We start from the raw sequence: 23,909 nt of genomic DNA on the forward strand, positions 1-23,909 counted from the left end.
TCATACAAGTCTCCAGTGCCTCTTGGCCTATTTTTTTTAAATGTTCCTAGGGATGCTAGCTAATGCTGTATTTTTGGAAGCATCAATAGTATTGACATTAGTTTCTGGAAAATGTTAAGAAACAAACCTGAATTAAAAACAAAACAAAACACCTTATGCTTTCTTCAAAGGCTGCTGCTCTTAATGAATTAAATGACTGAATTAAATTTTTCATCACCTTGAAAATTCCGCATGAAATTCTGCAGTTTCAGGTTTTACACACACACAAATACACACACACAAAAAAAAAAAAAAAAAAAAAAAGCTTTTAATGCTTGCTGAAGAAACCGTTGAAACCGTTTTTCCTTTCCAGGCTCCCCTTCATGTAGACCTTGAGCTGTTTTTTTTAGGATTCCCTGCCTAGGTGAACCAAAGAGTAGATTTTCAAATCCCTTTTATTTTTCTTGTAAGAGAACCTGCTCTATCTTTAGCATCCTCTTATGCACCTATCAGCCAGAAATTTATTTCTCAGTTAATCCTATTTTTTAACATTTTTTTTTCCTCATCATGAAAAGAAAACCAGTGAGGGTTAATAGAATTATAGGCTTTTCTTTTTTTCCCCATTATATTGGCTGATAAAAGGCTCAGAGTCTTTTGGAAATTGAAAACATCGTAAGCAACTTAACAGAATCAACATTTGACAGCTGAAGACAGCACAAGCACAAAACATACTGAAAGCACAGCACAGGCTGTTCACCTCAAAGGCTTTACCTAGGCATTATATTCTTCAGTATGAGCTTCAAGTCGATTGCTACACAGCCAGCCAGCCTTTCAGTAAATCATTCATTGCAAGGAGCTCCTTCACACAAGGCCATGTATTTGAATATGAGGTAAATATACCTCCAGGTTCTCTGATAGCATCTGCACTGCATTAATACCTGCGTATTACAATCTTATACCCAAGTGATGAATTCATCAGGACCTGAACAAATCCCAGAATATCCTGTCCAAGGACAGTCTCTTCTTCAGATTTTTTTTTAAAGCTTTAGTAAAGAACCGGGGGATACAGCCAAAATTATAGATACAGCTCCTTGGACTCATTCAAAACCAATAATGAATGTAAAAAAGAAAGCAAATAGACAAAATGAAGTTTTGATAACTACCAGTGACAGATTATTTAAAAAATCAAACCTCTAAATGATCATGTCATTTAGAAATACTCATCACAGTGAAACTACTTCCACTATAAATTCCTGCAAAGACATGGTTTTAAAACAGTCTGTCAGTCTCCCATTCCAAGGCAGGATTAGTATGTATGTGTCAAACATACCCAAGGATTAATTTTGAACTAGCTTGTGTGAGCACCAAGAGCAGTACAGGAACGGCAGCTTGGGCTTCAGCCACTGACTATTTGTACAGGCTCTGAACAAGCCCATGAGCCATGAAGTTTCTCTTTTCTGAATCTGCACTTTTGGCAGCTCTGGTCAGTGAAATTTTCAGTTATCAGTTTGGTGTGCTCTGAACGACTGACCGCTTGAGATTGTTTAGCTGCCATCCAAAAGGTTTGTCAGAAGAGAAAGCTCAGGACAAAGCTGCGTGTTTCAGAAGAGGGTAACCCAGCCCTGCAGCCGCGATCTACAGCGGCACATTTCACACGTAGCGGCGGAGAGCCGCCCCACTGCTAGCCTGAGCCGCGGGTGCCAGCTGCGCCAGCGCCAGCTCCCGCTAATTAGCTGAAACGCAGATTAGCTGAGCCGCAGGGATTTGCACTGGCTCCTCGCCCTCTCCTTCTTCCAGATGCAAGACTCACAACAGGATGGATACGTAAAGTGAATTTCGGAGGCTCCAAACCTTCGTACAGGAAGTTTCTCTGCTCACCTATGTCATTAGGAACGGGTCACCACAACTCTCCTGTCCACCACGGCACTAGTAGCCTAGTTTGTTTCCCTTTAGAGCAATTACTAGTCCCTGAACTGGTATCAGTGAGAGCCAATCCAATGCATGTCCCAGTTCCAAGGAGGTGAGATAAAGGGTGTCAGCTCTTCTTGACTGCAGGTCACTTGATGAGATTCTCTGTTTTCTAGATTGAGCTCTGATTTCAGTACTTTATGTCTTGTTTCTTTCCTTTCTGCTAACATCAGTGTGCAGAAAACATTTTAAGAGTAGCTAGGCTTGCACCAGAAGCACACAAGTAAGATCACTTCATGGCTCTGGCGCTGTCACTGCAAGTATGCACCCAGGGGTTTCTGTCTCTCTGCCTGAAAAGGAGCTCATATCTTGTTTTTTTGGATGACAGGTCCTCTGGTTGTCTTTGCTGGAATTAAAGATCTGAAACTTATGAAAACAACACAGTCTGGATTTGAAGGCTTCTATAAGAATGAACACACCACACTTCCTGAAAGGAAAGACAGGATTTTATGTGGAGAGCTCTTCTGCAAGTGGTCATACGGCGAATGCACGGATTTTGACTTTGACTGCATATGGTACATGTCAAATCAAATCACATTTATTCCCTAAGCTGTGATCCTGAAGTCCCTCTATACAGCACCACAGGTGTGAGGGCCAGACCCGCAGTTGCTGTGCACCAGCGGGGTGCCGCCCCCCCAGCCACTCTCACAGATCTTGGTGGTGGACCCAAGCACTTGTTAGGAAGGGTGAGAAGCATGCCTTGGGGAGTCCCCTCTATCTGATGATGCATCAATGGACAGTATTTAATTTTTTTTTTTTAAATTATGTTTTAAATTATTTGTTTATTTAAATTATTATGTTTAATTTTTTAAAAATAATATTTAAATTAACAGTTCTGCATTCACTACAGAACACTTTAGGAGAATAAACTAACAACTACTCTCTTGAATACTTTTAGCAAAACACCTACTTGTGATTATAAAGCTGATTCGGGGGAATTTGGAAGTGACAGGACAAAGACATTGTTCTTCATAAAATCCCATGTGCTATATATTTGTCAGAAAAGACAGAGGAAATAATTTTAAAAAATCCTGCACTAAAACATCATGGATCTAGACAGAAGCAGCTGATACAAGGTTATTTAAGAACCTGTGTTTCCTCTAGGAACAAAATCCGTGAATGTATCCTTGAAGCCTTTTCTGGACCACCTGACTGTGGGGAATATTCACCCTCTTACCAGAAAACTGTCAACTCTATCCAGATGTTCATCCTTTCCAAAGTGTCACAGGTATCTTTCCTTCTGCTGATGTTTTACCTGAGCAATAGTGAGTGTTAATCAGACCACTGAGAAGACCAAAATGAGCTTATTAGTTCCTCTGGTGGTTCTAAGTAAGACTGGAAACTGGTGGTACAGCTAGACGGTCTGAAAAAAAAATGAACACACTGAGCAGTTCACGTGCTGGTCCCCAGCTATGAATACAAGGGGGGAGAATATCACTCAGCACTTGGCAGGACATGAGTAAAAGTGAAAGGGATGCTACAACAATGGCTGCATACTCAATAGATTGCTTTTCATCAGCTGCAGCTATGTGGTAGGCAGAGGGGTGTGGTGTTGCCTCACTTTTCTTTATGGTGAGTGAAAAGGCTGCCAGGCTGTTGGCTGAACAGGTGCCCTAACTCACAGTCTCATCTGTTTTCATGGTTTCAGGTACAGATCATAGAAACTGTCTTGAACAACACTTTTTATGATGTCCTAGACATGAAGAATCTAGGCATGACCAATGACAAAGAAGTAAGTAAATGCTCCAAACACAACTTCCCTAGAATCTTTTGATAAACATTCAGCCATAAAGCACAGCACCAGCTCTGCACAGAACGAAAGTTAAAGGGAGAAAACTTCCCCCAGCCCCAGTGAAAGTTCCACCTTACCTCTACCAGAGATTTACACCAATTGCAGAAGGATAGTTGCCTTCTGTGTGTTGTTGACAAAAGCTAAAGGAGCACAATGGAATGGTTTGGAGATCAAAGGGATCCATAACAGCCTCTGAAAAAACATTCCTGTTTTCTCCACTGAATTTGACTTTCAGTTATAAAGTCAACTTGTGCAGCTTTAACCAAGCAGAATGTGGCATCCTTTCACATAGCCAGGTTATGTGGAAAGCTAGCCCACTGTGGCTCTTCCTATTGCTCCACTGGCAGCACCACTGAGGCCAGGGGCATCCTTGGTGCAGTGGGGTTACAGGTAGGTTGAGCTCAGTGGTGGGCTAACTCTAGGTGACAGAAGCCCAGCCCTGTAAGGGAGCAGTGAAGGGATGTTTCTGCAACTATTGGGAGCCAAAGCAGGTTGGTCCAAGGGAGGGCAAGGTATATGCCTGCCATCAGGCAGAGGGTGAGAGATGTTGCAGATGAGAGAGATTTGCTCCTCCCTTCCCAGCTGCTTTAGCTGACAGTCAGGTCCAGCTGAAAGTCTGTTATGGTATCCTCACATGACACAGAGAAACAGGACTATTCCATTTTGCATCAATGGTCTATAGGTTGTTTATGCTCTAGTCTCCCTCCCTAAGTCCTGTGATTCTGATGCCAGACTATCCTACCCTTGCCCTCCTTCAGGTGGACATTATAGATCCACTTTCACTTGAGATAACAGCAACACCTACCACTGATGTTCATAAGAGAAAGAAAGGGCAGGGTTGTGATTTTATGAGGTGAATAGCTGCAGTTTCTGCTGTGATGGTGCTTGCACAGCCCTGTCTCCATAATGACCTCTGTGTTTGTGCTCATCCTCCTCAGGTTCTGATTCCAGTGGAAAATCCCCATGGCTTCTGCAGTTGCACACTTGGCAGGAAGAAGTTCTTAGAAGCACAAGGCCGCATGCTAAAAGATGAAAGGCAAAGTCAGTTTGGACTGGGAGCTGCCCAGGGGAACTAAGCCTCTTGGCTACACTCACTCCTTCCAGATAAACTTAAGAGTATGGCTTTCCTATCAACATATACTCCTAACTGGCCTCTTTCATTGCTGACTACTTTTTCCTCTATGAACTCCTGAGGTTGGGATTTCTGAAGGACCCTCAGGAGTTCAGAAGTCAAAAGTCTGTCCCTGAATCTCAGTGTGATTTGCAGATTGACATTCCCTATGGTCTTTTGAAAAATCCCAGCTGGAAACATTCTAGTAAATTCATTTTTAAATCAGCTATTCCCAGGTCTCTTAATGAAACAATTAATTTGCAAACGTCTGTAACACGTTTTTGACGTATAAAATCAGCAACTCTGTATATTCCATTTATTAATGTTGCTTCATTAAAATGAAGAGGCATGAGACCAGATGTTTCATTCAAATAATCTGTCATGACCCCTTGATGTCACATGGATCTATAGAGCTGACCCAGTAACTGAATAGGGAATCAGTCAGATGATGATTTCTTTGTGAAGAAAACAAAAAAAAGAAAAAAAAAAATTAGTATCTCTCATATCTCCTTTGCAGTGTGAATAGTTACAGCTGTTGACTAATTTCTCTGCATGTATTCTGACTGCATGGCTGCTGCTGCTACTCATCAGACTATACGGTTACTATATAATTACTTCTATACTAACCACTGTGTTGTTTGCGGTTTTAGGCTATCTCTGGAAATTTAATTAAATTGTTTTCTTTAGTCTACTAATCTCATCATGACTTCTGCGCAGGCAGGAGTCAACCTAAGTAACCTTATTACTTTTGGGAGGGGTAGGTAGGCGTAGACAAAGCGTATCTTATTTTAGTGACCCCAGGTGACAGCTTTGAACATAGAGATAAAACTACACAGCCAACAATTCTTTTGCAAACTGCGGATACCACATTTTCCACAGAAATCCTGCTCAACTTCTGACAGCTGCTAACCACTGCTCTCATTTTCTCTGAGTGTCATTTTCACAGACTCCATCTTACAGAGTGCAAATCCAATGGAAAGTGCCCGAAGTCCGTTCTGAAAACTGCAATTCAGTTGCCTTTGTACCTTCTCAGTTTGGCAGACCTGAAGCATTCATCTGGGTACAACCATTAAATTCATAGGCACTGAAAATGAGGAGCATGTCCTGCACTGTGTGACATTTTGAGGTGCTTTGCAAGACAGGAACTTGCCTTGGTGAGCAGGAAGTAACAGGTGCAAAGGGAAGACACCACTTATGAGCCTGAACTATTTCCTGAAAAACAACAGGACAAATGAGACCACAGAATTAAGCTGTCCCAGACATACTGTTCTCTGGTGACTAGCCAATTCCAAACGCTTTATTTACAACACTTTTAGCTTTTGCTGGGGACGTTCTTTCTTACCTCATTAGACTGTGTTGTATTGTACTTAGGGGCTTACGTCTTGCTATTTCTGCTATTTTTAGGTGCTTGTAATTTATTAATATATCTTTTAAGGGCAAATAAAGGGCAACATCAAAAAACAAAGTAGTATTTGACTGTTTACCAAAGAAGAAATGAAACCATTTACTACTCATACATAAATGCAAACATTGTAAATAAAAGAAATAAGTTTTAGCTCAGCCAGTTTTACCTCAAAACAGTGACCAGTCTCATTCCAAATGACAGTTCACTACCAATAGATAGAAAAAAAGATGAAAAAGGATCTTCCTGAACATTTCAGCATTTACTTCTTTCTAAACAAGGCAGATCTTCACAACTCGCCTCCTTTCTACCTTATGAGAAGTTTATTGTGTTAGGCAGAAGGTTTCCTTTGTTACTATTCGTGCTTCATTTGTGGGCTTGTAAGGTAGTAGAGGACTAAGCTCTATGGCAGAATGAGGACACAAAGCAGCAAGCAGTATTCAGACTTTCCTGTGGCAACAAGCACCCAGGTACACTCATGCAATGTGATTTCTATAAACCTCCACAGACATGCAGACGTTCAGCAAGCCTTTAAAGGCATCTCGTCAGAACTCCATCCAGCACTGCAAACCTGAGTCACTTACGTGGGCAAATTGCTCCTACCGACAGTACTCAGGCAGTCGGAAGCAGCTCACATTTTCCATGTTCCAATTTCATTCAGGTAACAATGGCATAAATAATTCTTGAAAATGAGACCCAGCCAGACTTACTGGGGCCTGAAACCTGACCAAACTCCCATCGGCTTCATTAGATTCTGTCGCCACAATGGACTTGCGTTATTTTAATTGAGGGAGATGTTTTTTCGGTTCCTGTCCTGAGGAGCCATGCAAGTTGCTGACTGTGTTTTACTCGGAGGCAGCTGTGATGCTCTGCTGATGAAGTCACACTTGACAAAAATGAGCAGCAGCTAGCAGATATTGCCATTTAAAATACATCTTGTTGCTGATAACATGAACCTTACTGTCCTGGGCTATATCCTAGTGATTTATAGGGCATGACTCAAAGTGACAAAAAAACCCTTTCTAGCTAGAAATCTCACTATAAATACTTTTGAAGTTAGAATCCCATTATTTGTGTACATACAACAGTCAACCATCTTCTTCCTGGAAAATGCACAGCTATTGAATATCTCCTGTTAATAGGATCCAAAATGTCAAAACACATCAGCCATAACTTAGGATATAAAATGTTTTCTGATTCTGAGATTGAACACAACCATTCATAGCAGGCTGAGAAAGAAAAGACACACACATGTACCTGCAGGCATGCACACACACCTGGTCCCATAAGTATACCTATATATACATATAAATGTCACTTACTAGATCAGCTTGTGTATGACTGATCTATGGCAATCAAATAAGAAAGAACATGAGCTGGCATTAGTCGTTACACGGTGTTATTACAGACTTGAAAATTCTCATCTGTACTGAGTTGAATCCTGCCATGTTCCCTTTAAAATCCATCCCAAATTACACACCAGGACAACAGTTCACCTCTGCCAGGGTCACAAAAAAAAAAAAAAAAAGCGGTGGAGAGAACCAGGAAAGGGGCACATACCCTATTGCTGCCTGCCCAAAAGAGCTGGAGGAGTACTGCACAGACCTGTGGGGCAGAAACAAAGGTAATCGTTCCGTCCCATTAGCCAACCATAGCAGGCCAGGTACCGCTGCGAGTAAACACCTGCCTGTGGGGACAGGCATTTGTAGCCCAGGCCCTGATGGATGGAGGTGTACAGAGGAACCAGCCTGGAATGGGAACATAGGGTAACAGAGAGAAGAGAGACCAGAAGATAGGCAGGAAAGATGGCAGGGAGGGAAAAGGAGGAAGAAATACAGTGCTAACAAAAAACATTAGAAAAATCAAAGAGAGAGAATATAAAATAAAAGAGGACAAGTATCTCTCTTGTCTGAATACTTCAGAGCCGAAAACAAAAACTCAAGCCAAACAATACTGGAGCCCCTCAAAAGCAGAAAAATAAGGGGGTAGAGAAAACTTTGGTGCAGAGGGGAACATAACAGCAGGAACCAAAGTACCTGCCCACTGAGCAGGGCTTCTGCCAGCGCTCGAGAGTGGCAACGGGCAGGAATTCCCACATTAACATCTACGTCTGATTTGAAAAGATAAGAACACAAGTTTTAATGGCCTTGTACTCCCCTGCAATGTTTCCAAATCTTCTAAATTACACATATTTCCAGGTGTAGAAGCACAGGCAAACTGGCACGTGGTACTTATACAGAAGGGAGGAGGGAGTAGCAGAGGAGTATCCTTGCAAAACGCGGTTGCTACAGCCAGGCACACACACGCTTCCACACTTCTCCCTGTGGTTTGGCCACCGACTGGGAAGCAAACTCAGCTACCAGTTCCTTATTCTGTATTTCTTTCCTCCTGCTGCAATCCACCAGTACAAGGCAAAGTAGCAAAGCAAGGTTACTCTTGAACCAGGGATCAGTGCAAATGAGGAGCCTTCCCTCCCTTTTTCGAAATTATTTAGCTGCTACAAATTCAGGGGGATTCTCAACAGAGCAAGTACTGCAGGTTGCTTATAGACAAGCAGCTGGATTATAGCAATCATCTGAAAAGGGGAAGAGAACATCCTGAGATGAGTGCAACCCTGCCAGTGCCAAAATGTTTGTTGTTGCCTTATCAGCAGATCAGCTGATGATACAGCAGTTAGAACTGCTGACTGTTCCTTTAACAAAGATGCTCACGAGTGCAATGTAAAAATACAGTAGTGGTCTCCAATACTCACCAGTATTCAGCAGCAATGAAACTCTCACATGGAGACCAAGGGCCACTTACAGTCTTCATGGTGCTCCCCTTGGGCTCTCCAGGTGTTTGAGGTTACATTTGCATTCCCCACATTTACAGTGTCTACCAGCTAATGTTATTCTGGGAGTAAACTGAATATCCATCTGGGATCCAAAGGAACATCACTGAATCAAACAATTCCCTAATTATATGGGCTATATAAAAAAAATAATTTAATTACCTTGTTACATTACCATATTAAAAAGAACACAGCCTTTCCAAAAGGGTCTTCTCTGGGATGTTCAGTGATAGGCCAAGGGGCAACAGGTGCAAGCTGGAACATAAGAGGTTCCACAGAAACATAAGGAAAAACGTTTTCACGGTGAGGGTGACAGAGCACTGGAACAGGCTGCCCAGAAGGGTTGTAGAGCCTCCTTCTCTGGAGACATTTAATACCCACCTGGATGTGTTCCTATGTGGCCTGCTCTAGGTGGCCCTGCTCTGGCATGGGCATTGGACTACATCTTTCAAGGTCCCTTGCAACCCTTAACATTCTGTGATTCTGTGAATGAAAGCTACTGATTAGTCTGCCTGTTACTCCAATGAAGACTGTGCTTGGAGGCTGCCAGTGGGCTACTGACAGCCACAGCCCTCCATACCTCCCCTGGGGAAGCTGCTGCCAAAACAGCAACGCAGAGGTGAACGTGAACGGAGGCCTTTGCTGTGATGGAACAGGACATTGGATGGGTTCTCCTGCACAACGTGCCCAAGCACCAACTCCTCTTGTTCTGCTAGATGAAGCAGAAGCCAGTCTATTGTCTGTGTAAATTGTCCCTGATGTGAAGATGAAAGAGTAGAGCAGAGCCTCCTCTAAACCACTCCATTTGTCCTGCTGCCTGCTGAGCCAGTGATTCATCACAAAAATCAAAATGGAGACAAAGTGAGATAATGTTTTTTTCCGGTCATGGTCAGACTTAGCATTCAAATTTTAAACAACATTGCCATTAAAATAAAACAGAAGTTTGTAGCTTCCTCCAGACTCACAGAAAGTAAGATCCTCTGATTTTCAAATAACTGTGATTGTAACTTAAGTGTGACAATAGAAAGAGGTGTGTTGAAGGTGACAGACCAATTAAATGCTGAGTTTTAAAAAGACAAAGAGGTAAAGGACTTGGTAGAATTTGAACATGTTGGAAAAAAGAGCAGTGAAGAGAGAGATGAACTCATTTAGCAAGTAATTGCTGCCAGCAAGGGCCTAACATGACATTTTGCCTGGGCCATTTCTCACCAGGAGTGATGTGTGAGTGGCTACTCCCCTTGCTACAGCTGCTGAGTCTTGACCTATAATTCTAAGAGCAAAGAATTTTCTACAAAATTGATAAAGAGCAGCACATTAGAGCAAACTGTTTTGAAGTGAACAATAACACACAGGGATGGAAGACGCCAGCAAGCAGACAGAACAATTTTCTCTGGGTTGAGAGTGACCTTGGCAGACAGGCACAGCCACAGCCTCCACACTTTGTTGACAGTTGCCTTGTGTGTGCTTTATGTGTGGTGCTTGGCCCTATATTTGGATGCAAAGAGCGCATGCTATCCATCGTGTATCCACGGCTTGAGAGAAGAGTGAACAGCAGAGGTGATGAACAGTACCAGTACACGTTTCGCAACCATCACACCAAAAAAGGCACACTGTAATGCTTTCAAATGATTTTGTTACATGCCATGAAAGATTCTGATAGATGTGCACTAGTGGTATTATGAAAAGGACAAGAGGAGGGACAGGACACCATAGGACTTTGGCTGCAGCACATCTCTGCATGCCTGAGCGGGCCAGCAGCAGGACAAGGGAGCTGCCTCCCGGAGAAGGAAGCTGCTCTCTCAATTGCTGGTTCCATTCGAAAGCAAGGAGACCTGCAGCACTGAGACCATCACCACTCTCTGACCCAGTACCCGCTGAGCAGTCAGACCACCACCCAACACACCAGGAGGGCTTTTAAAAAGAGAGACTGCTGCAGGCACATTAAGGGCATGTTACAAGGTGGATTCCTGCACAGCTCTGCAACTCTCAGGACTGCAGTATTGACACAGTATCCAGTAATGCCCAGCAGGCGTTTCCTCATCTCAACAGCTGCTGTGTTTTCTGCAAGAGGAATGGTAGCTAAAAATAATCTGACTATGACTTCCTCTTTCAAACCCTCCAGTCCCTTTCAAAAAGATTTTTTGTTCTCCCAGAAACAGCAAGGAGAGTGTAACACATAACCAGAACAGTCACCTGAACAAAAAGAACAACAGCATTAGAAATATCAGACAACAACATGAAACTCCAATACAGATCAGAGGCAGTAAAAAAAAAAAAAAAAAAAAAAAAAGTTACAGTTTGGAGGAACATCCTCCAAATTCCCTTTCACACTTGCATTGAGCTTTCTTTTAGGCCTTTACTTGCATGAGCCAATCAGCAGTGCTGATCAAAAGGGGAATAAAATCTGGATGTTTCTGAATGCAATTCACTTGCTCATGAAAACATATTAAAAGAAAGAACAGTGCTCAGAAATTAACAAATGTGCTCTCACAGCTGCACAATAGAGATTTTTACTCCCTCATGGAATGTTTTACTTTTGTGTCTTCCACAGATCTACAAAATGTATCAATCCAACAACAAACATGCAAATGGAGAAAAAGGGAACATGCAATTCATACTTCAGTAACATAGCACTATGTGTTTTCCTTAAAAAAATAATTCTACAAGGCTGGTAGGCATCTTCAGACTGCTATATGCAGCTGCTTCACAATGCTTTCATAAACACACCTATTTCTGCATTAAAATATTTAGGAGCTTCACATATAATTTTTCAGTTGCAGCCTGTAATCATCCTGATACAAACTATACCTGCCAACTCCCCAGGGCAGGGACGATGATGCTTTCTACTTGAGCCTAGTCTTCTGGAAGATCCCTAGTCTCAGCAGGACTCTGGACACCACCAAACTCTAAATCAAATCATAAGCGTTGTTCAGACCACAACTTACAAACCTGCTGCTAACAGCTTGATACTTGAAGTGAGCCTAGTACACGGGACAGAAAGAGAAACGGTGAATAAATCCCCATCCCCCTTCATGTATCTCATGTCCCAAACAACGATGCTGAGCAATGTAAAGGTTAGAAAGTATACAAAACATGCTGCTGGGTAGCTTATGCATTATACCACCTACTGTGAGCTTTACCCACAGCATAGCTACTAATGTTGCTTTATCCCTTCTCAAATCTCAACAGTAGAAACCATAAGCAACCTTTCTAGCACTGTACCATCAGCAGCCACCTCTCATTTGGCCAAGTCATAAATGAAGGCAGGGACATCACCCAGGCAGGAGACTACAGGAGCTTCTCCTTCCTCCCCCTGAATCCCATCCCCACTTGTCAGAAGGCACCACTCTCTCTTACCTTCTCCCTTCTCAGCTGCACCCTCTCACTGCTTCCTCCCACACCGTTTCCAGCTCACCACACTCTCCTGTTTCTCTCCTACTTCCCAACTTCTTTGCTCAGCCTCACATCCCAGTCTCAGGGGTCATCACAAAGCCCTCTGGGACAGAGAAGTTGGTGAGCCCAGATGGTGCTTAGCATTCTGGGGTGACCCACCAGGCTGTACCAGGGCCAGCACAGCACCTCTGCACCGCTGACAGCTCTGGAAAGGCATAAGGGAAGCACAGATGTTACTGGTGAACTGTGAGCAGGGCTTCTCCTTCAGCAGTACACAACACTAGGTAAGAAAAAGCAAAAACTATGAAAAATTTTAAACAGCTTGGTAGGGGTTAAAAGTAATCACAAGAACATAGATATTAAGTAAGTTTTGGTACCTTTTTAATGGGAAAACGAAGAAAAACAGGAACTCCAATATACCACAACAAAGAAACAGAGGAAGTAAAAGATCTGTAAAGTAAACTGAATCCAAACATAAGCAGTGCTTTATTGGGATATTGCAAGCAACCTATCAAATAGGGAACTGGTACAAACAGATTGAACAAGACTCTCTTTTAACAGAGATGTACGGTGATGAGACAGCTTCTTTCAGTTTTTAAAACAACTACTCAAACTGTTAAGCCTTAAAAAAAATAATCAACCATTACAACACCAATGACAGACAATATTAAAAATGTGCAGAATTTTACTCATTTTACAAATTTCTGCATAATGTTAGAAAACAAGTTATTATAAATTAAAAAAGGAATAAAATGAAGCTTTTTTCTGTTTTGTTTTGCAAAGCAACACAAACTTTTAAAAACCAACTATACTTTACATAGAACTACTATTAAAAACAGGTGAAAACAAGCTGAAAATTTAAAGGACAGCAAAAAATACACAACCCAGTTTCACCTGTCAGCAACGCCTTCTGCGATCGAAGGGGTTATGTTAGTTTTATGTACAGCTTTAAACATTGCAGCATACCACGAGTAAACCTTAATAAGGTCAAAATAGGACCCTCTGCAAAAAAGGGTGAGTTGGCAAGTGTCAGTCCCATCCTAAAATTGTAACTAGGGATGATTCCAGTAGGCCTTTAGTAAACCAAAAGCTACTTTAATTGGTTTCTCTCTCCCAAATATGTATGTAAACTTTATTTGGGGTGGCGGGTGTGCGTGTATGTGGTTGGTATTTTAATTTACAAATTCAAGAACTTGTATGGTTCAAAAATGAGAATGACATACCTCCCTTTTGTTCTGGATACAGTGATGTAGCTATCTCAACATGCTCATTGACACTTCCTAAAAAAGAAAACAGTTATGTACTATCTAAAAAATACACACCACCTCTCTCAGCTCAGACTCAGTATGTAGTATATTGCCAACTCTATCCAATAGGATATATACTGTAATTTGGTTTAAATTCTTAATAGATATATTCTCTCTTTACAAAGTTCCATCACATGAAACCAAAATTGCTTATTTACTGTTTGAGGCACAACATGACCCCAATTGGACAATTTGCTATAAAGAGTTGTTCTTTAGATGTTGTGTCTGTAGAGGTTTTACGTGATATTCATAGATTTTCAGCGCAGGCCCCAGTTTTAATGAAAGTCCAGTCAGTACATCATTCCTTGTCATCAATAGTAATGATTTGCCATCAATTTCCTATAAGAAGAATTAAAGAGTTGATAAAGACAAATGTACAAATCTAACAGATGAGAACAGTCATGCAACAAATGGAAGACTACTACAGAGGATCAATGAGAAAAGAACTAGTAGCCTTTGTTTTCCTGAAACTACGTTTATAGCTGCTAAGTTCTGCTCTCTGCTTTTCAAGCACTCACCTGTGCTGACTGAGGCATAAATACCAGTTAGTCAAGCACAGAACTCAAAATAGCCTAATTTCAAAATTCCCTCCTTGTATATCTGTTTCAAATTAGTAGGTTCATGTGCAAATTGCCTAATTACCAGCCATTAAGGGAAGGATACTTTTAAGAGCAAGGCATATGAAGCACATTTTGGAGGAGTTACCATCAACAGCAACATGCAAGTTTAGACTAGTCAGTATCTGCTAATGATTTCAGGTACCTTCTTTAAAAGGCCAACCTTCCCATGCATCCTGGTAAGAGGAAGACTCCTCCTGCAATCAGAAATTTTAGAAGGGCCTAACTGTGGAGCTCAATGCCTTGAGGGAACTTCTCTTCCTCCACTTGCAATGGAAGAGGCTAAAAGCAGCAACTTCCCTCTTTAGGTCTCAATAACCCCTACTTTTTCCTGCTTAAAATTCCCATTTTTAAATCACTTACATGGGGGGTTCCCCTCCCAACCCTGGCTTTGTGACCTATTCAGATAAGAAATCCTATAGGCTTTGAGGTTTTTTCCACCCCAAAACCTTGTTGTGGTTTTGAAAACTACCTGTAAATAGTTCTTCAAAGGTCAAAATGGAAGAGAAAGAGTACACATCTCTCAGCTCCCACCTCCATTTTAGACATGGGACCATCCTTTTCTTTTCAACATGCCTATGGTCCAATCACACTGCGCTGCTCAGGAAGCAGGAGCTACAGTTACACAACAATGCACTGACTGGTGTCTCACCACACAGCCAGACCCCCTCAAGGCCATGACAGCCCCAAGAACTGTACAGCCTTATGACATTCTCCTGCACTGGACCTCACTCTGCTAGTGCATTCTTTTTTATTTATACAAATATATGATAAAGATCATATATCAACTTATCCCACTGCAGCATCTTCCTTAGAAATGTTAAATGTTGTCTTGGAAATGTCAGAGATCTTGATTACAACTCCACGTGAAAAGAGGAAGACTCATATTAGAGTTCAGCATGACTTTGTCCAGACTGATCTCTTTTATGATTTGATAAAGTTTATAAATACATGGACAAACCATAACATAGTCAAAGATCAGCTGAAAGTGGAATTTCTTTACAGTCTCCCCAGGAGATAGAACTGCTAATCCCTCAGAGGAGTACAACGTAATAGTATTTCTAAAAGAAAAAAAGTTTCCAGTAACTTTTTACCCAATTATAGCAGATGCCTCTTTCCAATTACTGTTGAGCATGTTAATGGTTAAAACCAGTTTCTATCCTCTTTTCCATTCGTCACAATTCCTTCTGTGGGAATTTGGACACCAGTGAGTATTTTGCTCATGGCTATGACCGATATGAAGTTGCCTTTTCTGCTGCTGCTCAGTGATGCTACAGAGGAAGAACAGCCTCCAGCCTGGTAGGATCCAAATGAAGTAAATCCAGTACCTGGAACAGGAGATACTCCAAGAATAGGAAAAAAGCATCTATTCCTTTCCCTTCTTCTTCCCTGTGGATTCTATAAATGTTGGTAACTACTAAGGCTTTCTCTGAATAAAAAACTGATTCTGTAAATGTATCTGACTAGCAACAAGTGATTATGTATTTTAAACCTGCTTCTGCAGATTGGTCATAGTCATTCTGATTTTTGGCACCAGGTAAGATTTCATATGCCTTGGTAACATCTCTGAATTTTTTCTCTGCCACTTCTCTATTTTCTGGATTTTTTTCAAGATGCAACTCCAACACCAGTTTCTGTATGCCTTTTTAATGTTATCTGCTGAGGCATCCCTCTGCACAACTAGAGTTAACAGTAATTCCCTACCATGCCAGGATGGCCACAGCAGCAACAGTGTATTGTCTTCAGCAAATAATCAGAGGCCCAGCTAAGCTTCAAGTCCTCCCACCACTCCTTCTGCTCCTTCTCCATGTGACTGAGAACTACAGGTTTTTACAGTACAGCTAACAGGAACGCATGGAGCCAGCACATTCATGTGCTCCTCCATGCTATAGCTCTGCTAGAAAGCAGCAATGGACTCAAGCTAGCACCAACCCCCAGCCTCCCTTCTGGAAAGGCACGGCAGTGAGGCCGGCAAGCTGCCTTTGCTGCCTATCGCAATACTGCTGGTTAAGAAGCCACATGAACAACAAACAATAAAGGTCAGGTATATAGGTCATGAGACGTGGCAACAGCTTCAGCCTTTGAGTGAGCCACAGCCCCCTGTGCTCCTGGGGCTCCTAGGGAAAGCTCGGCCACATACTGGCAGGCAGCATTTCTCTGGAGGTATTCACACCCTCATCCTGAAGCTGGTCTGCCTCTCTCTTTAGTTCATCTGTCCCCCAGCTTCTTGGCTTGTCTGATTTGCTTCCTTATGCAATGGGGTTTTGGTATTGGGTGACATCTTTCAGCTGAATCTGTTCTCATCAGTGAGCTCTTTGGACTTGCAGACACTGGTAGAACTCCAAGAAGGAATAATGTATAATCATCATACAATCATCACTTCTTACCAGCACTTACAATATGTTTTTAAAATAAAACATTCTGCAGTCCTTAAAATGTCTTCTCTTTTTCCTTAAAATATTTTAAGGAAAATTTAGGTCTTAAAAATTCTTTGAGTCACTTGCTTTGGGCAAGTCCAGATGTCTTCAGAGCCATCAAAAAAAGTGTGGATTCAGTTACAGCTGTGTAAAAGCTGAGTGTAATAACAAACCTCATGATGACATTCTGGGCTATGGACGTTTTGTAAGGAAACCACTGTGCTACCCCTACTGATGAAGTTCAGTGGAAAACAATTTCCCAGTGTTGCAGGTGAAACAGAATACTCCCTCTTACCAATTACAGCCTCATTCCCCTTCCAGTACATATTCAGGGCAGTAGCAGACCAAATTAATTGAGGTTTGTGGGCCCAGGCAAGCTGCAGTACAAGTGGCAGAGAAACACAGAGATGGCCAGAGCTTCAGCTGCATGCCTGGTGACTCCATAGAAAGAGGATGGCTAAGGGTTCAAAGTAAACCTGATGGCACTGCTATGCCCAAAAGGTCTGGGAGATCCTGATAGCAAATATTACAAGTACAGAGGTTAAAGCTGGTGGCTAGCGAACAGTGTAGAGGCAAAGGAACACCACTAAAGTAAGAAGTTAGGGACAGGGTTGTTCCTGAGGCTATTCCTGGTGCAAACAGGGAGTGGGCTGGCAGAGCTGGCATGGAGAACCAGACACTTGCAGCTGCTCAAGCTGCTAAGGGAACGAAGGGGGAAGGACACAGCAATGACTTCTGCTGTGAGTGTCCAGTCCACGTCTCCCGGCCGCATCCTGGTTAGGATATCAGGAGGCAGCTGTCAACCTCTCTCCAAGGCTTCGGCATAAAGTGAAGTTGGCAGCGGAATCACAGCCACATTCCTGCCCACGGCCATCCTAGCAGAGTTCTGGCAACACATTGTTAAAAAGCAGCTGACTTCAGTTTTCCTCCTGAAGTCACTTGCCCTTACTGCAGAATACTAATAAAACTTTTACGCCCTACTTCTATGATGCTTTCCATCAGGCTGTTGCAAATTGCTTTGCCAAAACTTATGAGTTAGCCTCACCTTGCTGCTGCAAGATCAGTAGTAATCACTGCAGTATTATTGACAAGCCAGCTGAGGTGCAGAGAGGTTAAGAGGTTTGATGAAAGTCAGAGGTATCTGTCAGTGTAAGAAGAAAACCCCAGAGGCCACAATTACTTTACCTGGGTGTTTTTTTAAGCCACATTTCCAGGGCTGTTGAGGAGACATGGATGCTGGTACTAAGGAATGGATACACTTACACAATTTTTTTTTTTTTTGCCTGTTTACCCATTTTCAAATTCTGAAAAATTAGTGGCATCTGCAGAAAAAGCCTCTCTGCACCCTGCCAGCAAATTACTCAACGCCGGGCTTTTCACCTTGAAGAGTTGACAAAGAGCTGACTTTAGATGCTCTGCTACACTCATGGGTTACAATGAGATGGGCTCTCACTGTCCAGGTGCTGAAGGTCAGCAAGAGTAACCCAGCCAACAGAAACGTTATTCCACATTAGATGCATAGTTTCCCTGCAAAGTTGCCAAAAACTTGCACTAGCTCTGAGCCTTGGAAGGTCAAGCTATCTGTTCTGGTAAATAAATACAAGCGTTGGTAACTAACTCCCTGGTAACAAAATGCACATAAACTTTATCAGGAAGGGTGCTGTACTGACAATATGGAGATGCAAGTTCCTCCTCCATAGAACAGGTGGGCTGTAGAACAAGCAAGCCAATGGCCCTATCCTGCCCCACTAATGTACCTACTAATACTGACAGGTGAGTTACAAGAGGCCATGTGACTGTTAAGCTCTTCGCTGATCAGATCTACCAACAGAAGCCATCGAGTGGCACCAGCAGTTACAAGGCCCAGAAATAAAGACCCAACCTTTTTCTCAGACTGAGTCCTAGAAACATGCTGCTCCTGTGTCTAAAAAGATTATTCCCCTTTACTGCCAACCTCTCTTCTCCCTGTTCACTTTTCCTGCCAAGTTCAATGCAACACAGCAGCCCTTTTTTCACCCTAGGTCTTCAAAAGCAACTTGCTTCTTAGAAGCCCCAGGTATTATAAATACGGTGTACTTGAACCACACACTAAGGAAGAAGGGAATTACAATTCATATTTTAAATAACGAGGTAGTGAAACTGAGAAGGTTGTAATGGGTGACTGAGCTCAAGCCAGAATATTTGTTTAAATTTCTCACCTTTCAGATTACTGTTTTCAACAAACTCCAACCCATTATCCATGCCTTGTAGAAAAATGTCATTACTCAAAGATCATAGTCCCAGGCAATTTCATCCAATAACAAACTCACATTCCCCTGTTCATGTGGGATTTTCACTCCCATTTAACAGTATATAGCCAGGTCCATGGCAAAAACGTGCAATGGGAGAAACTGGTGGCAGTCAAAAGTTGTTTCCTAACAGATTTACCTGTTCTTGAAAAGCATTGGCTTGTTCTTCAAATCCGGCTGTTCTGAAATAATTCACAACATCGATAACAGCCCAGTCAGCAGGGTCCGGAGGTCTCCCGTTCTCTACTGAACTGCAAAGTGCAAACCCAGACAAGTAATCACCAAATGTCTGCAGAGCATCTGCTGGTTCTTTGTGCACACCCCACATACATCCCCTCTCTCCTTGTTCCTCCAGGAAAAGTATACTTTGGCACACCTGCCCCCCACCTCAATACAGAGCAGTCACTCCTGTTCTCTTCAGCTTGAAAGACCTGATGCTGGGCACAACTGAAATACCTCTCCCTTCAGAAAAGAAGAAACTATGAATCCTCACTTCAGTCAGGATCTCTTCCTGCAAGTGTGCTGCCTTTGCAGCTGGAGAACAAAGACCACCATGGCCAAGGTACCAAATCCCTCTCCTTCAAAACTGCAGCTTGTTTTCAGCTACCAAGTACTTCTAAAGAATTGCAGTATGTTGATTATTCTTTTCCCAGGTGAGACTCTGCTTCCTTGTAACACACATAGAAGCTACCAGGAACCATCTTGTGAAACAACAACAACAAAAAAAAAAAAGAGGCACTGATGATTGGACTAATTGCTCAATATAGAAAATTTCCCAAAATCGTTTTTGGACTCGTCTATGGACTTTTAAAATAACTATGACTCTGAGAAAACATCTGTTAAACACAATCATAATGAATTTCTTCTGCCATTGACCTCAGGCAATTTCCACAGTAGCAAAACTAACCAATCATTCCTATTATTACATTAGCCTACATTTCTTATCTTCAGCCTGCCATCACCCTATCTCAGATAACCCTCGTGTATCTGCAAATTCTTGATAAAAAAGACACACAGTGAACTTGATTGCCTTTCCTATAGCAGTTTAGGAGGATGAAGAGCAAGCATCAGAAGAACTTCTTTGTCATATTTCTCCAGCTAGAAGCCCCAAAGCTCATGCCAGACACTTCCCAGTGTTCTGCATGCTTAACCATACTGCTAATGAAGAAATAGAGAAAATGCACAGGGCAGGGCAGATGTCAGAATTCTGTCTGTTCCAGGTCCTAAGTCCTTAGAGCAGGACTTTGATTTTCAACAGCACTAGCTGGAAAAGAAACACAGATTATACTCTCCTGGTCACATTTTTGTTCTGTCCTTCAAATTTTTCTTTTCCAGCTGTCACCACCTCTGTCTTGCCTATACTTGTACATAATTGAGCAAAATAACTGAATGAATCAAGGGCCAACCATTTTTCCAACCAGTCATGAAGAGAAATGAATGGAATCACACACAGTGTGTCCCATCTCTGTTTTTACAACACCCCAGTTTCTACAACTAGCTGAGCCCTGCGGAGGAGGGCTCCTGAACACAGTGATTTTTGGTTCTCCCTGAACGCTTGGAATGCACCCGTCAATATGGCAACAAAATTCTGGCCCTAGGGACTCACGCTGCAACCTCAACACCACACTGCATGCTGCACTTGGCCTTCTAAAAGCAGTTGCTTTCAGTTATCACGTGGAAACACACCCCCCTCAGAGCAGGCAGCAAAAGGACAGAACTTCTTACTTTTGCTCTGCAAGTAATGACTTAACTTCATGAATTGCTTCAGTGATTGTCATTACAGAGAAGGGCAACACTCAGCAAAAGTGGAAAGGAGAGTATCTGGCCTTATCAGAGCCGTGCTTTTTAAGAAATAATGTATTTTTTTAAAATCACAGAATGCCTCTCAATTAGTACTTCTGGCATTGTACACATTTTGAGGCTTAAGAAGTAAAACATGAAAAGCACCATGCAAAGCCTACAGGTATTTATAAAAGCAGCAGTTAAGAATTGTATTTAAATCTTTGCATTTTACCCAAGAATCAGACTATCATTTTCAATTACTCATCTACTTAAAATGAATAATAAGCAAAAAAAAAGCAACTCAGTATTTTAAAAAAATCCAACATAATAAATCCTAAAACATATTGAATTTAATTCTTTCGAAACAACAAATAAACAGTTCAATTTATAAAGATACTTCCTAAAATACTTCCCCAAACACTTTGATTCCAAGCTAAATATGGTCCCAAACCCTCCCTCCCACAGTTTTCTATTTCATGGCAGGTGCATTACTCCTTCATGCATCTCTTCTTTTACCACTAGGGAACTTCATCTTGGCGAAGCCCCATCCAATGCTCAACTGCAAAGACTTCAGGGGTTCTACCCTAGTCATTAACTAATCACAGGAAATAACTACGAGTTCCTGCCTCAAGGAATAGCATCATGCTGGACCTCAAGTGAACCAATTTCCACAGCTACAGCTGCAGAAGACTCAAAGGCATGTGGCAGACTGTTGGAGGCCAGCTGGATTTTAACCCATCTACCCACACAGATGCTCATTTGGCTCCTAGACTTTAGGATCTCCTCCTTGCCCTGCTGTTGCACATGGCTCTATTCTTTAGACAAAAAAAAAGGAATATATACCAGCCGTGGCTTAAACATACATCAGTTTATTCCAAACCTCTCGGATGCTGTAAAATCTTACAGAGGAGTGGCACTTTTGGCTTTGTAACAAGATCCTAGATGCACCGATAATGAATAAAGATAAGGCTCGTCTGCTTTTCACCACTGTCCCTGTGCCTTTATTGCCACCATGTGGCAGAAGCAGTAAGGTCTGCAAGGGTAGAGCTGTGAACAAACAGATCCTATCCAGGCTATTTATAACTGCTTCAAGAAAGTGCCAAATACTTCCTTTGTAGATACGTGCACACACATACTGTATACAGTCATTTAGAAACCACAGCTCCCGATCAGTTTAATTACAATCCCCATCAGTTCTAAAAAGCCACCTCTGAAATTAGCGGTTGAGCCTTAATCACCCAAGCCTCAGGGGAAAATTACGAAATGTAAACGGTCCTTGCTTGGGCTGCCTCCCTGCGCCTCCCACCAGACAGCCCTCATTGTAGAAGCAAGACTGCCAGCTGAAGGTGGCTTCTGAGGGACCTACACAATATAATCCAGTCGTAGCTGCTGAGCTGGATAATGCATTTTATGTTGGAGTGGTGCAACCAGTGTTTGCAGTGAAGGGGGAGCACGCTGATTTTAATGGCTGCCATCAGATCTTTTGATGCTGCGTCATACACGGGTGTTTTATCAGCATCCTGAAGTCACCATTACTGTTATTTACAATGCTCTAGTGCCTAGAAGCCTAAGCAGTGTTAAGTTTTCTTGGAAGGCTTACAGAAAAGAGATCTGAAAGAGAAGAATGAGGTACAGCTTTGCAGAAATGTTGCAGTTTGAGAGGATAGACTAAGAACTCTGTCCATTATGTTTATTTGTGTGGCTGGGTTGTTTGGGGTTTTTTTGTTGGTTTTTTTTTTTTTTTTTTCATTTAGCATGTATGTATATATCTGTCTTGGCACAACTTCTATAACCCTAAAGCAGAAAGGCAAAATTTTTCCACACAGAACTCCACTTCTCATATCCTAACTTAATTCAGAATTGCTAGTCTTTATTCTAAGAATTTTTGACTTTAGAGGATACAGAAATGCCTTCAACAGTTCCTGTCTCAGCCTACAGTCTACCACGCTAAAGAATGTTTTAGAGCAGTGCACATGTCTCTATCTTGTTCCCGCCATAGATCTGAAGCAAAAACCCAGCAGTTTAGAGCTTCTCCAGCAAACACCTTAAAACATCTGTTCCAGAGGAGAACTAACACCAAAAGACATATGCCACGGCTACTGTTTTTCAGTTCTAGATGGCTGGGCAGTGACCAGAGAAGGGCACATGCCTCTGAATGAGACGGGGGGAAACTTTCGCACAGGACGCTTCTCTCCACCAGGCACCAGCTCAGCACAAGCCACTAGCAGACAGGTGAGCAGAGGTAAAGTACTGGCTACAGTGCTACAACATGCTTTAGCCTCTGGTTGAGAGAAGAAATCAGCGGAGAAAGTTATACCCCTAACTTAAGTCATTGTCTGTCCACTGTTATACAGTCCTCCCACATACTACTTCTGATCAAGTCAGCGCTCTTCTATTTCAAAGCTAAAATACAATAAAAATAACTGAGAAGAGGGAAGGTTTGAAATGAGTGAAGATGGAGGTGCCCACTGTTGCCCATCACATTAAGTCAAAGGAAAACTACAACCAAAATCCATATGCTGTTTACATAAATGGAACACTACGGGTTCACTTACTTTTTGACATCCAGAGAGCCATTTTCCTTGTTTTCCATGTCAACAGTTAGCATAGGGAAGATAGAGGTTTCTTTTACTTCAGCAACTGATTAATAGGGGGGGGAAAAAAGTTGTGTTTAATTATTAGTAGTATAGAAAGAGCAACATAACATAATAGAAACAAGCATTCCACAGGGACACGACAATGGTTTCACTTGAGAGCAAAGGTGCTGTCAAAGGCTGCTTTCCTTTGAAGCCTAGCAAAGCTGGTAAGTGGTAATAGCTAATGAACTAGGAAAACCTGACCCGCACTTCAAACACACAAAACATTTCATGCCTGAAAATCAAGGAAGTTAACGCTACATTCGGTTTTCTTTACAACTAATAAAATTTTGATCGAACTTACTTATATACACATAGAGCGACTTGCTATATATAACTAGATATCAAGAGAGCTTATTATGCCCTCAGCCATCCTGCTAGACCAAG

At 42.1% G+C, this 23,909-nt stretch overlaps 2 protein-coding genes across 2 annotated transcripts in view; one reads left to right on the forward strand and one right to left on the reverse strand.

Annotated features, from left to right (window-relative positions):
• LOC103774213 (uricase-like) overlaps window positions 1–4,815 on the forward strand; it is a gene marked incomplete at its 5' end in the record, with an annotated part of 7,205 nt that extends 2,390 nt beyond the window's left edge. The window contains 4 exons of the mRNA XM_008941605.1: window positions 2,276–2,462; window positions 3,052–3,175; window positions 3,596–3,679; window positions 4,678–4,815. Coding sequence (XP_008939853.1) covers window positions 2,276–2,462; window positions 3,052–3,175; window positions 3,596–3,679; window positions 4,678–4,815 — 533 coding nt within the window. The remainder of the gene's footprint in view (window positions 1–2,275; window positions 2,463–3,051; window positions 3,176–3,595; window positions 3,680–4,677) is intronic.
• An 8,124-nt stretch (window positions 4,816–12,939) lies between these two features.
• Window positions 12,940–23,522, reverse strand: SAMD13 (sterile alpha motif domain containing 13). The gene is made up of 3 exons (XM_008941594.1): window positions 23,442–23,522; window positions 19,244–19,355; window positions 12,940–14,121 (listed from the first exon to the last, which is right to left on the reverse strand). The coding sequence occupies exons 1-3, from the start codon at window positions 23,492–23,494 to the stop codon at window positions 13,978–13,980; spliced, it is 309 nt and encodes a 102-aa protein (XP_008939842.1). The 5' UTR covers window positions 23,495–23,522; the 3' UTR covers window positions 12,940–13,977.
• Between the last annotated feature and the right edge of the window lie 387 nt (window positions 23,523–23,909).

This window comes from Merops nubicus, unplaced genomic scaffold, assembly GCF_000691845.1.
Source record: "Merops nubicus isolate BGI_N331 unplaced genomic scaffold, ASM69184v1 scaffold13940, whole genome shotgun sequence".
Classification (NCBI taxonomy): domain Eukaryota; kingdom Metazoa; phylum Chordata; class Aves; order Coraciiformes; family Meropidae; genus Merops; species Merops nubicus.

Coding starts and splice junctions, on each gene's coding strand:
- SAMD13 (XM_008941594.1), bottom strand. CDS start 23,494: ATGCTAACTGTTGACATGGAAAACAAGGAAAATGGCTCTCTGGATGTC. Junction 19,356..23,441: donor GGCTCTCTGGATGTCAAAAA/GTAAGTGAACCC, acceptor TGCACTTTGCAG/TTCAGTAGAGAACGGGAGAC. Junction 14,122..19,243: donor CCAATGCTTTTCAAGAACAG/GTAAATCTGTTA, acceptor TTCTTCTTATAG/GAAATTGATGGCAAATCATT.